The 13,595-nt window shown below is 42.7% G+C and overlaps 1 protein-coding gene across 2 annotated transcripts in view; it reads left to right on the top strand.

Annotated features, from left to right (window-relative positions):
* Positions 1–13,595, top strand: part of LOC134205207 (hemicentin-1-like) — a 495,388-nt gene that overhangs the window by 185,324 nt on the left and 296,469 nt on the right. For both annotated transcript variants that reach the window (XM_062680249.1, XM_062680250.1), the window contains one exon: positions 11,621–12,330. In XM_062680249.1, the coding sequence (XP_062536233.1) occupies positions 12,006–12,330 (325 nt within the window). In that variant the 5' untranslated portion in view covers positions 11,621–12,005. The remainder of the gene's footprint in view (positions 1–11,620; positions 12,331–13,595) is intronic.

Raw genomic sequence — 13,595 nt, forward strand, 5'->3', positions numbered from 1 at the left:
CCAGAAAGAACTGCCGGCAAAGCGAAATGATAATGACGCGAGCCGAAGCGGTGACAACGACAATATGGGACAGATGACAGCGCGGGAGCTATCTCGACTGCCATGGCACTGTGTACTCCATATCTCTTGTCCTTGTATATCCTGTCATCTCCTACCGTGCATTAGCGTTTCCCACTGGTGCATTTTTTCACGAGCGATATTACGGGCTTCCTGGCACTAGAATGCCGCTTCACACCGCGCTGGGCATATGCCGACGCTCAGCAATAAACTGACATGACGATGATGACGACCTGTGCATGGTGGTGGAGGGGCAGACAGAACGAACAGAGGAGAGGGCTGTCTACGGCCAGCAATCATGACGAGGACGACGCGTTTGACAAGGACTCAAGAGTGGTCCTGTGGATGACGTTGTTGACAAAAGAGCCATTATCGCGCAGGTTGCAGTTTTATTTTTCGCATGACAAAACCGGAGAGAGGAAGATGCATAAGGACAGTAATTATAGCGAAAAATATATTCCGCTATATGAATTGTTTTGGCATTTTCTGTCGTTTTGGGAAGAACAGAAGTGCAACACTTTTCCAGGAAGTCAAGAGAAAGACCGGTGATGGAATTGAAGCAGCTTGATGGCTGCTGAAATTACTTAGACTAAAATAGTGCTTTTATGACCGGACGTTAATTTGTCAAGCTTTTTCCTGCAGTTGTAGAGAAAAAAATGTTTTGGAATGTTTTGTTTTGTACGAATAGCCTTTACGTACACTTGGTGTACGAGAAAGGCAAAAACAGATTTGTTCACCTAGCGTTGTTGTCGACTTTCTCGGTTCAAAGCACTCTAGTATTTAAAAATTGAATTTTAGTATTACTCTTTGACAAATAATCGGTCAAGCCTATTTCCATTTCCAATAGGAAATAATGGGATTTGTCAAACGCAATTTGTGTTTGAATGTCATCAATACCTGGTGCTAATTAATTTTGGACGCTACCCTTAAAGTCAGAGGTATATCCTTTAATTCTATGATTCCATGTATTTAGACCGGAAATCTGTTGAATGTGAAACCCGTTTAGCCAAAGAAGACGATACGTAACGTACACCACCGGGATGGGTCGTTGTGTCCAATCTAAAGCATACTTATGCTGTTAAATATAAGGCATTTTAAACGGGTTAGTACACTCTGGAAGTTTCCTTTTGTCGGGCCAGAATGTTATTATTATTTATTTTCTCGGACTAAGGCCAGAGTGGCCTGTGCAGTGCATAAAACGATAAAAGTCTTCTCCATTCATCTCGGTCCATGGTTGCACGTTGCGAACCACGCAGTCTGCAGAGGGTCCGCAAATTGTCTTCAACCTAATCGATTCATCTTGCTCGATGCGCACCTCGCCTTTTTGTTCACGTATGATGGTTGGCGAGAACCATTTTCACCGGATTACTATCCAACATTCTGATTACGTCCCCGGCCTACCACAGTCGTCTGATTTTCGCGATGTGAACGATGGATGGTTCTGAAGTAGCTGTTGCAACTCGTGGTTCCTTCGACTGCTCCACGCACTGTACACTCTACCATAAATGGTACGCAGCACTTTCCTTTCAAAAATTCCAAGCGCGCGTTGTTCCTCCACGAGCATCCTCCAGGTCTCCTGTCCGTAGAGAACTACCGGTCTTGTGAGCGTTTTGTAGATAGTCAGTTTGGTACGGCGGCGAACTCTATTCGATCGGAGCGTCTTGGGGAGTCCAAAGTACGTGCGAACTTTGATGAGACTCCGAATTTCTTTGCTAGTTTCGTTATCGGAGGTCATCAGTGAGTCCAAGTACACAAATTCTTCTACCACCTCGATTTCGTCACCACCGATGAAAATTAGTGGTGGGTCACTTACATTGTCTTTTCTTGAGCCTGTTCCTATCATGTACTACTCCAATACTAACTGCTCACCAAAATAATCCAATTAGTAGTACCAGTAGTAGTTTGCAAAGGTCTTTCGAGAAAGAATATCACTACTTCTAGCTCTACCAAATTATCATTAGCGTGTAGAAGTCATGAACAGAATAACAAAACATGATATGGACTTGATTGATATAAGAGATAATATCATCAATTTGCACCGAACTGTCATTTAAATATCAAGCATTGCTATGGATTAGAAAAAGCCTCAACTCATATTTTTTTAGTGCATCATAGTATTACATCAATCATATCCATATATCGTTTTGCTATCTAATCAAGATTTGATATGACTGAGCTATTTTCATTTGGTCGGGTATTGTTGCCTTCACTAGATAGCATCAGCTAAACATGTTTAAAATTTAAATAATAATCAAAATAATATAATGCAACTAGAATTTGAGTATCATTTAGTTGGATGAAGCTTGTTGCCTACATTTTGAGATGGCAAATATTGGTTTGATGCACTCTGATGATTCATTAAAAACTGTTACCAAAATATATTTCACCCATAGGTAACTGCATAAACAACCCTCAAGCTCCACTCAACAAGCTCCACGGGACCCCTGTAAACAATCTCAATCACAGAACTGCGCGGCATCCTTCAGCAAACAATAAAGTTCAACAAGCCATAACCTTTATTGCTGATCACTCTGTGCTCAACAATCTCCGGCACTTTGTTCAGTAGGGTCCTGGGCCAAATCGTGCTACGGCCAATGCATTTCAGGCTGGAGACCATTCCAATTCAAACATCAATCAAAACGGAAATGCTACTGACGTTGATGTGGAAATATGACCAAATTGAACTTCAGCAACTAGAATAAGTGTGAAGTGCGAATCGAAATGGTCATATGAGGAAAAAAAGAACTGAACCCTACCAGATAAGGTAGAAAAAAAGATCCAAAACATCGATTTCCGCAAAATTGAACTTTATTTTTCGATCTCAGTCGTTTTCTGTTATTTTTTTTATTTTTTGTCAACCGTGGGGGGTGCACACAGTGGACGGATGTCGAGAAGAACTTGTTGTAAAATGAGTTTTTTATTTTTTTCGAACTGTTTAATGATTTTTGTTGATTTTATTGTTTGTTTGAATATGAAATTTATTCATAGCTTGGTATTGCGCTCTTAGGTGTTGGTTATACGATTATGGGCGAAAAAAACACAACTATGCACAGCTCACCATTCTCATTCTACATGATTTAGTGGTTTTTTTTCCAAAACCATCAACGATGTCGGCTACGTCCTTACAGTAAATTTAAGATTAAGAACAACATTAGTGCGACTGAGAATTCCTCTGCATCTGCGTGAGTGGCATTGGAAAGGAATAGTTCAATCAAAGTTAATTGCCTGTTTCCGGGGATTAAACCACCCGACTGGGTCTCCCCAGTGATGATAAATCACTGGATGAAACTAAAATTGAAATTCCTCAATTACTAGGATTCTCACCAGTCCAAGTAATTAAGATGAAAAAGAAATCTGGCTCTGGTACTTCCCAGAGGGGTATTTCTCAAGAATTGGATTTAGTTCACTAAAGTGAAGTGAAAAGTAAATAAAAGTCTTCAACCAAATTGATATTCCGGTTAAATAACTTAGTCAGTCTAACTACTTTTCAGCCAAAAAGCATTTTCAGCCAAATGACTTTCTTGACTAAATAACCTATTCGGTCAAACGACGTTCATAGACAAATACCCCTTTCTGACAAACGACAATTTCGATCAAATGATTTGACCTGTTCGATCAAACAACCAGTTCAGCCTAAAAACCAGTTCAGCCATTCAACATTTTTGGCCGTATGATCTTTTCGGTCAAGTGACACATTGACTAATTCCCGTTACGTTGGGATATGGATACTCGGAAGCAGTGCGTTACGGAGTAAATCCGGCTATATCGCCAGGCTCAGTACAACACTGAAGCTGACAATATGGCGTCCCTTATCCCGAATCCCAAGGTGTCAGACGACCCGTGCCGAGGGAAAGACAGACTAAGGCCGAAGTGGCCTGTGCGGTATATAAGAGTTTTCTCCATTCGGCTCGGTCCATGGCTACACGTCGCCAACCATGCAGTCTACGGAGGGTCCGCAAGTCATCTTCCACCTGATCGATCCACCTTGCCCGCTGCGCACCTCGCCTTCTTGTGTCCGTCGGATCGTTGTCGAGAACCAATTTCACCGGGTTACTGTCCGACATTCTGGCTATGTGCCCGACCCACCGCAGTCGTCCAATTTTTGTAGTGTGAACGATGGATGGTTCTCCCAGCAGCTCATGCAACTCGTGGTTCATTCGCCTCTTCCACGTACCGTCCGACATCTGCACCCCACCATAGATGGTACGCAGCACTTTCCTTTCGAAAACTCCAAGTGCGCGTTGGTCCTCTGCCAGTAGCCGGTAGCTGCCATAGCTGGTACTGTCCCACGAACTCCCTTGCAGTTGGTGCTAGTCGACGGCATAAAATTTGGGAGAGTACCTTGCAAGCGGCGTTCAGCAATGTGATTGCGCGGTAGTTGCTAAAATCCAGCTTATCGCCCTTTTTGTAGATGGGACACACGACATCTTCCATCCACTCCTGCGGCAAAACTTCCTCCTCCCAAATCTTGGTAATGACCCAATGCAGCGCTCTAGCCAGTGCCTCACCACCGTGTTTAAATAGCTCTCCTGCTAGTTGGTCAACCCCAGGGGCTTTGTTGTTCTTCAGCCGGCCAATCTCCTACTGGAGATCCGGAGCCGGTAAAATTATGTCCTCCTATCTTCGTCTGCCACATCGCCATTCAGGTGTTCTTCGTAGTGCTGCCGCCACCTTTGGATCACCTCACACTCGTTCGTAAGAAGGTTCCCGTTTATGTCCTTACACATATCAGGCTATGGCACGTGGCCCTTACGTGAACGGTTTAACTTCTCATAGAAGTTTCGTGTGTTATCAGACCGGTACAGTTGCTCCGTCTCTTCACGGTCTCGATCTTCCTGCTGGCGCTTTTTCCTCCGGAAAATCGAGTTTTGTCTGTTCCGCGCCTGTTTATATCGTGCCTCGTTCGCCCTCGTGCGGTGTTGCAGCAATCTTGCCTATGCTGCATTCTTCTCTTCAGCTAGCTGCTCACATTCGCCGTCATGCCAGTCGTTTCTCTGATCCGGGGGCACCGTGCCAAGTGCATCGGTTGCGGTGCTACCAATGGCGGATCGAATATCTCTCCAGCCATCTTCAAGAAACGCTGCGCCTAGCTGCTTTTCCATTGGAAGGGCCACTTCCAACTGCTGCGCGTATTCCTGGGCTAGTCTACCGTCTTGTAGCCGCCCAATGTTAAACCGCGGCGTCCGACTTCGACGCGTGTTGTACACCGTCGAGAGTTTTGAGCGCAGGCATACTGCAACGAGGTAGTGGTCGGATCCAATATTCGCACTGCGGTAAGTGCGGACGTTCGTGATGTCGGAGAAGAATTTACCGTCGATTAGAGCGTGGTCGATTTGGTTTTCCGTTTCTTGGTTACCATTCCGCGGGAGGCTGCGAAGTTTATGCATCGTTGGCCGTTGTCATTCGATACGGTGTGCAGACTATCCGGTCCGATGACCGGTCTATACATTTCCTCCCTTCCTACCTGTGCGTTCATGTCACCGATAACGATTTTGACGTCCCGCAGTGGGCATCCATCGTATGTCTGCTCCAGCTGTGCGTAGAACGCTTCTTTCTCGTCGTCGGATCTCCCTTCGTGTGGGTAGTGCACATTGGTGATGCTATAGTTGAAGAAACGGCCTTTAATCCTCAGCTTGCACATCCTTGCGTTGATTGGCTGCCACCCAATCACGCGTTGGCGCATCTTACCCAGCACTATGGAGCCGGTTCCCAGCTCGTTGGTGGTGCTACAGCTGTGGTAGAAGATAGCCGCTCGATGCCCGCTTTTCCACACTTTCTGTCCTGTCCAGCAAATCTCCTGCAGCTCCACGACGTCGAAGTTGCGGGGATGCAATTCATCGTAGATCATCCTGTCGCAACCTGCGAAACCTAGCGACTTGCAATTCCATGTTCCAAGCTTCCAATCGTGATCCTGTATTCGTCGCCTAGGTCTTTGCCGATTATATCGAGTTGTATCATCTCTTATATTGTTCGTAATGATTGGTTTTCCAGGCGGCTTATTGGGCCTGCGCAAACCTCCTGTCTCGTCGGAGGGCCGTCGTGTTAGGGCTGTTTAGCGTCCCACCGAACACCAGGACTTTGGCTTGTGCGCTTTGAGCGGCACACGGTCGCTTTAGTGGGGCATACTTGCGCATACATGCAGCTTTTTATAGAGGTTTAACAGGGCCCACTGTCAAACCCCACCACATTCTAGACAGGCCCCACAACTCGCAGATGGCCTGGGGAGGGATCGTCAAGCCCTTGGACATAGTCCCTGCTGCCCGCAAAGTGAAACAATTAGCCAGGTCGTTAACGGAGCCTGTGGAAGTTCCACAGAGTGAGGGCTGCCTCGTCGGCATGCGGGTGGCAGTGGGTGGTACCCAAACCCCCCTCCCCAAGTAGCACATGCGGAGCGAATGAGAGCTGGGAGTTTGGGGTATTACTCGTAATACCCCCGCAGAGCGAGGGACACAAGTAAGCCTCGCATGGTACGCATGGTTGGTAGTGTTAGAATGACTGATGTCTGGTGAGGCCTGGCAGGAGTGTCGGGGGGTTTATGCTTCTGCGGCACCTCATAAATTGGAGACATGTAAGATAAGTGGTGCCACTCCGTTGCAGGATGGGGAGACCACCACACTGATTGAGGACTATCTGGGCTTCGAAATATCAATAGGGGGAATTGCCTGCAAAGTCCCTGTTCGACACCCTGTTGGCAGTATCAAAGCCCGGGTATGTGAGTGTTAGGCAAGCGTGACGTGCCGGGTGTTCCACGCCCAAACGATGCATAGGAGGTGCACAGAGTGGATACAAATGGGTGATGGGATTACAACCCCCACTGAGTGAGAGACTGAATGTCAACAGAGTGGTGCATAAGTGGTGCAAGCGATAAGGACTGAATGTATGAGCGAGCACACAAGTTAGACTCGCATGGTACGTGTGGTCAGAGTGACTGCTTAGGCAGTAGTGTGATCCGGCTGGTAGGGGCGGATTGAGTGAAGTCTCTCTAGGCACCTCAGAAGTAGGGGACACGAAAGTCTCGCTATGACTGGCAGGAGTGTATGGGGGTTGATGCTTCTGCGGCACCTCAGAAATAGGAGACATGAAAGGGTCTGCCTCGTAGCTGAGGTAGGAGCGGCATAGGAGCCAACAACCTAGGGTCGCCTCCGGATTGGTAGACGAGTGGTGCTACCCTGTTGCAGGACGGGGTGAATACAATACTGAATGAGGACGGTCTATGTTGTGAGATGGCGGCATGAGGTATCCCCTGCAGGGTACCTTTATGATTCTTGCAATCATTCGAGCGCCATAGGCAGGTGAGTGTTGGGGCACATGTGGTGCCAGTATGTCTTGTGCACATGTGGTGCATAGGGATTGCTAGGAGAGTTGAGGCGCATACGTGCACTTGTGTGCGTCATGTAGGGGCGCAATGCTCAATAGTCATCCCCCAAAGTATTGCTTAATTGCGGGCCGGGGAATGACTGGAGGAGAAGTCTTTGGTTTTAGTCGGTCGGGAGTGGTGATCCCATCCCCACATTACCTGCACAGTTCGAACAAAACCTGTAAATTTCCTTTCAAGTAGATGTAACAAATTGACCTCCGTGTTTAACAACATAAAGTTATAGGTTCTTTTAAATTTACACGTGCTGTAATTACCAACATGGGGAATCGAACTTCGATCCGCAGAGTGAGAGCCTATCTCGTTAGCCACTCGAGTATTTCCACTTCTTGAAAGCGAGCAGATCCAGATAGAACAGGTTAAGCGTTCTGGTGATTCAACTACTCTCTAGCAGACTAAACGATAGCTTAAATTTACACGACACGGAATCTCTTCCAAAACGGAACTGTTGGAGATTGAGTTTGCTGAAAGCATCACAGATTTCTCGTCGGAATAGGCAACAAACAAAGAGTTACAGTGATGAAAAGCAGCGCAATAAAGGCTACTTTGTTTCTACACAGAACAAAATAATGAAAAGTAATCGACGCGTAAATAATAAAGGCGTGGAAAATTACACTATTCTGGGCGTACATGGATCTTTTCCTACAAGTTCGCCCTAAATGTATGCAATAGATTTAACTTATAATGTATATCAGCGCACACATATTGTAGATCCAGTTGAAAACCGAACTGAGCTCTCGCGACAATCGCATTTTCTCCCATTTCCGAATATCGCAGCTGCATCGCGAGTGATGCGCATGATGGCGCACGGCTATGGCATAGATGCGCATTACTCGCGATGCAGTTGCGACATCCGGAAATAGGAGAAAATGCTATTGTGGCGAGAGCTCAGTTCGGTTTTCAACTGGATCTACAATAGCCATTCTCCATGCGAACTATTAATAAAATATATATTCAAATAAACTTTATGTGTGGTCTCGAATTAGCAATGATTTAATGTATGTGTGGTTCTATATCGATTATATTAGGGTGGAGCTATTTCAAAAATGTATAACGGCGACACATATATATTATATAGATATTTTTGGCAGTGTACTGAAAGCATTTTAGGAACAACTCGCATTTTAAAAACGTATCCAAACTGTTAGTAAGGGACATAACTCATTATGTTATTGTAAAAATAGTGTATATGAAAAAGAAAAACCAAAATAATCGCCAAAATGAAAATGACACACGTAAGAACAGGGGGAGGGGGAGGGGTTTCAATGATTTGTGACAGTTTGTGACAAGAGGGGGGGAGGGGGGTTGAAAATGCCGAAAAACGATTGACGCAATTCTTGAACGATCCATAATGCGATACAAATTGCATACATTCAGGTGATTATATCGTTCAAATTTACGCTCTTTTGGCATTCCCTTTATGTGCATTACTTTCGTGTGAATTGCAACAACATTTTCTTGTGTATATGTGCAGATATCCATTTTGGTTGATGCATATATAAATAAAACTGATGCCAGCTGCAGTCTGAATGAAATGCAATGAAGCTTGTTTTGATTTGTTTTGACAGCCACGTGCTGGCTCATCAAGGTTTCTGGTAGAATCATGTAAAATTAAGAGAAACTGAATTGAAATTTCAATTATTTTATCGTTTCCACCACAGAACTTAAAATTATGGTCTGGTACAAATTATTTTACCGAATTTTACATTCAATTATGAATTCCGTCGTGTCTAATTTTCATAATATTTTACTGTGTGGGTTCGCCTCCCCAGGTGTCTGGTTGCAGATTTCCATTACCTTCGTAAAATAAATAAAAAACACATCGACCACATCGTTTTCGGCCTAGTAACAATTTCGACCAAATATTCGATTCAGGCAAACGAATTTCGGCTAGATAACTTTCGACCTTACGTCCCATTTGGCAAGTTACATTCGGCTGAGCGACAAGCGTTTCAAAATACTAAATCTATTGAAAACAATTGAGTAGCTAATGATGAATAATCAAAACCATTATTTCTTCGTTTTCCATTAATTTCGGCTTTACTGATTACCTTTTGTTCAAAAACTTTTAGCAAAAAGGATTTCATCATATTCAAAACTTTGAAACCCAAATCTTTGAAATGGGTTCATGAATGATACGCGGATTCTGTCGAACGGCAATTCATTTTCGATTTTGATTGTTTTAATTTCAAAGTCTAAGTGTCACGCATTGGTCAAAGAGCATTTTTGTCAAGATGACTAGAATGAGTATTTTATTAATCAATTACTTCAAAGCAGCATTGTATTCGAACGGATACAAAAAAAATCTAACAACCCGCCACTGTGGAGCACACGGATCAGCTTAGCATCTCCTGAAGCGATTACATCACCCGATACGGCTTGTCGCTATGGTTATTGTTGCTTGTCGCGAACGTTAAGGATTGCCCCGTAATTAGGTTTGCCATGGCAGCGCGACAAGCGACGTAAAACAATTTCGGTAATGGATTATTCATGACGGCATCTCACCGAGAGCGGTCGGTTGGTTGGGCTCGGGAGAACTGAGCCATGTTGACACTGGTCGTTGATGGGTTCTGGAAAAAATCGCCCCGCGCGTTAGATTTCCCACTCCGTGTTTCTGGAGGCAAACAAGGACCTTTTTTGGTCCAATTACGTTTCCTAGTGGGGGGAAGGTACAAAGAAATAAAATGATATGAAGCAGTTTCAAAACGACAACGATGTTGCCATCACATTTAGGTTTTTTTTTGCGCGAGCGGACCCAATGCGACCAAGAATGGTAATGTTTCTTCTCCTACGATACGGTATGGAGCTTCACGCTTGGAAAAAGTTTAGTCAGAATCATTTTTATTCTCTTATTGCTCTTTGTTCCAGCGAGCAGACTATGAGGGTGTTTCGGAGTGTTCGAAACTTCTAGGATACAAAAAGAGGGTAAATGTAATTCGGCTAAGAAGATCCGTTAATGCTGTCGGAAAAACGTACAGCAATACAAAAGTTTTAAATTTTGCCAATTCAATTATTTCTATGTTCTTTAAAATTATTATTATGGATTGTACACGGGCACTTTCAATTCTTGGCCATGGAAAACTTCTTTGGAAAATATTTAAATCAGATATAAATGTGGAACTAATAAAAATAGTGTCTTTGGCGGAAAACATCATAAAAACTTCTTTTTTTAAAGCTGCAAAACAGATTTTTATATTTTTCTGTCATTTCAAATTAACATTTTGATAAAAATTAGGTTATTCATGTAGATTGTAAATCAAGACAGTAGTTCCAAGTGATATTTTACAAATGTTTACCCATAATCTAATTCGATTAAATGCAGTGAACCAATGGCATGTAGCATATATCATTTACACCGCTTCCAGTCTCCCAGTTGTCGAAATTCCAAATGATATCAAGACACAACACACATTATGTTTACTACGTGCAGCAAACATCCATGACACGAGTGGCAGTCAGCGTAGGTTGCCCGCTTCCTTGCATTATTGAGGAATTCTTCCAGTTACGGTACCAGACGTTGTGAATTCCTTTAGGAAGTTGCCAAAGAAACGTGATGTGATTCCTCATACGTGCTATTTTTTTTTGGTTTGGTATTTCGGTATATCAACAACTTTTCGGAATGAGTTTAACATCATCTGAAAACCAATTCTCGCCTAGAAAACCAACAAAAAATAAAAAAGATTTATTTAAAAATTTATTTTTCACTGAAACGTAGTTTAGTTTTATTTTATCAAAATTTGTTCAGTTAGAATTTAACTTTTCCACATATAGGTAAAAATGGTATATCCATTATTTGTACATGCAAATGAAAAAAAGGAAAAGTAACATCCAATATTTAATTGTATTTGCAAATCCTGTTTTCTTTGTTTCCCATATCGTATAAAACCGAGGTTTATGATATGGCGGAGAGTTATTTTTCTCATTGCTAGCTGGATTAGTAGTGATTCCAGCGAATTGTTCTATCACGATACTCGCTGTCGCTCAACAAACGCCGGTGACGTCGAAATCGCTGGTAGAGATGAAATAAATGTACATTCCAAATATATGCATATAACATCAGCTTTTTTTTCTTTGGTTTGTGGACTACATATGAGAGGCAAAGGCAACGTATTTCCCATTTATTTATATTTGGAAATTCATGATGGGGTGAAAATGTTCATATTTTTTTCTCTCCCTCTTTTTCTGCAGAAATACTACCCCATGAAGTGGCAAACAACAAGATACGACGATGAAACAATGTGTCTAACGTTGACACTCCATCCATTGAAATGAAGTAAGATCCTGCATGCTCGATCCCTGTGAATCCTGTGAAAATGTGTCTATCGAGTGATAAATAAGCCTAAACAGTGAGAAGCAGTCAGTAGATCGAATGTAAATTGCGTGGCTCCTATAGGCATACGCAAGTGGATTAAGGAAAAAAATGAAGCCATAAATTTGATATTCCTGCACTGATAGCGAAATGCGAAGGCAAACAACGAACATTGCTATTGCAAACCGAGTGAATGTGAAACGAAGTGTTTATGTTCATGATTGATCCAATTTTTTTTCTTCTTGACGGCAAATCTGACACGTGATGACATTCCGCCGGCAACCTGAATATTGTTGCGGAGAAGTGTCACTGTTGGACACTTTTCCGGTGGAACACAGTAGGCCATGTGCAGTGCCGTTGGTCGAAGGAGCCCGTCAGGGGAAGCGTACTGGCGGGAAAAGCGCACTGAGTGCTTCAAGTAGTGATAGAGTGTTAAATAAACCAAAGCTCACTTCGTCCGATAGCAGAACGGAAATGGCAAAACGAACAGCAGTGTTGTTGACGGTGGTTGCCCTGGTGACGACATTTCCAGTCAGCAATGGAAGCTACGCCGACACGGAAGATTTCATCAACGAGCTCGACAGACCAAGTAAGTGCCTTCATTTGAAGCTGGGGAGTGTGGGACTTGTCTGTCGTACACTGTTATGATAAGGATGTTTTCATGCTTTATCTTATTGAATTAATACATCAACTGAAGTCAATGCAATAGACATGTTTCTTCATCTTGAGTGAAGCGAAATACTGCTTGTTCACTGATTACACTAATCCAGACGGAAATATTTTTTGGATGCTCACAGTACCGTTTCGTTTCAAATTCCGAGCACACTTATATCTCGCAGAACTAAAAAGGTTATAATATTATATGGTTTTCACTAATAAGTCCTTAGTTTGCAATCATTTTCCGCTTAAAAGCAAGAATTTCTCACATTTTTATGCTGATAGTAATTTTAGTGCTACTAGTAATTTGAAACAAAGTATTTAAAATTTCTTACAATTTTGAAGACATGTTATTTAGAAGGAAGCTGACCCAAATAAATTATTCAGTACCGGTTGGAAACAATCAGCAGAATAGTATTATCATGCGCTAATCTGAAAGCTCTATGCATTTGTATTAGCATCATTTAAGGTCACTACTGACAGTATCCAAGTTTCAAAGTGCTCGCGTTTTCGGGGGCACACCACTGTTATTTTTATTTTTTCACGCATGCTGCGAGGCAGCAAAGCTGAATCAACAAAAATGACAGTTGTCCGCCGCCTCCGTATCGAGTGGTGTGCCCCCGAAAACGCGAGCACTTTGAAACTTGGATTCTGTCAGGAGTGACCTTAAGCTACTAATCAGAGGGTAACACATTTTCTTACAATTCCTCATTGCATCTATGAAATCGTGAGATTAATATATAAAGTGTATATTTATATTTATATATATTATAATTTATAGTTCTCTATATTTTTAATCTAATATGTGTATACAAATCTTGCAAGATTGTATATGCGTCGACATTGCACAGATTTTGTTAAGTGTTTATTATACTGAATTGTGTCGCAATCGCTTATTAAGGGTATCAAAAATATTCAAATCATTGCGCACCGAGGGACTTTGAAGTCAACATCTCATTGAGTGTTCCTCATATGAATCAAAACGGTACTATTCAACTGGTGACTGTTGCTTGTTTATTTATGTTTAAATCCCGAGTCTACTTATCTAGTAACAAATTTGATTTTTCTTTCACTCTGTGGAAGTCGCTTGCATATTTTATGAGCAAACATATAAAAAATCTGATGTGATATGTTTGAATCGTGCGAAATATCATTCAGACGAGCAGTCACACAGACGACAGTGTGGGTATGGTTCCC

The sequence above is a fragment of the Armigeres subalbatus genome, chromosome 1 (genome assembly GCF_024139115.2).
Source record: "Armigeres subalbatus isolate Guangzhou_Male chromosome 1, GZ_Asu_2, whole genome shotgun sequence".
In the NCBI taxonomy this organism is placed as follows: Eukaryota; Metazoa; Arthropoda; class Insecta; order Diptera; family Culicidae; genus Armigeres; species Armigeres subalbatus.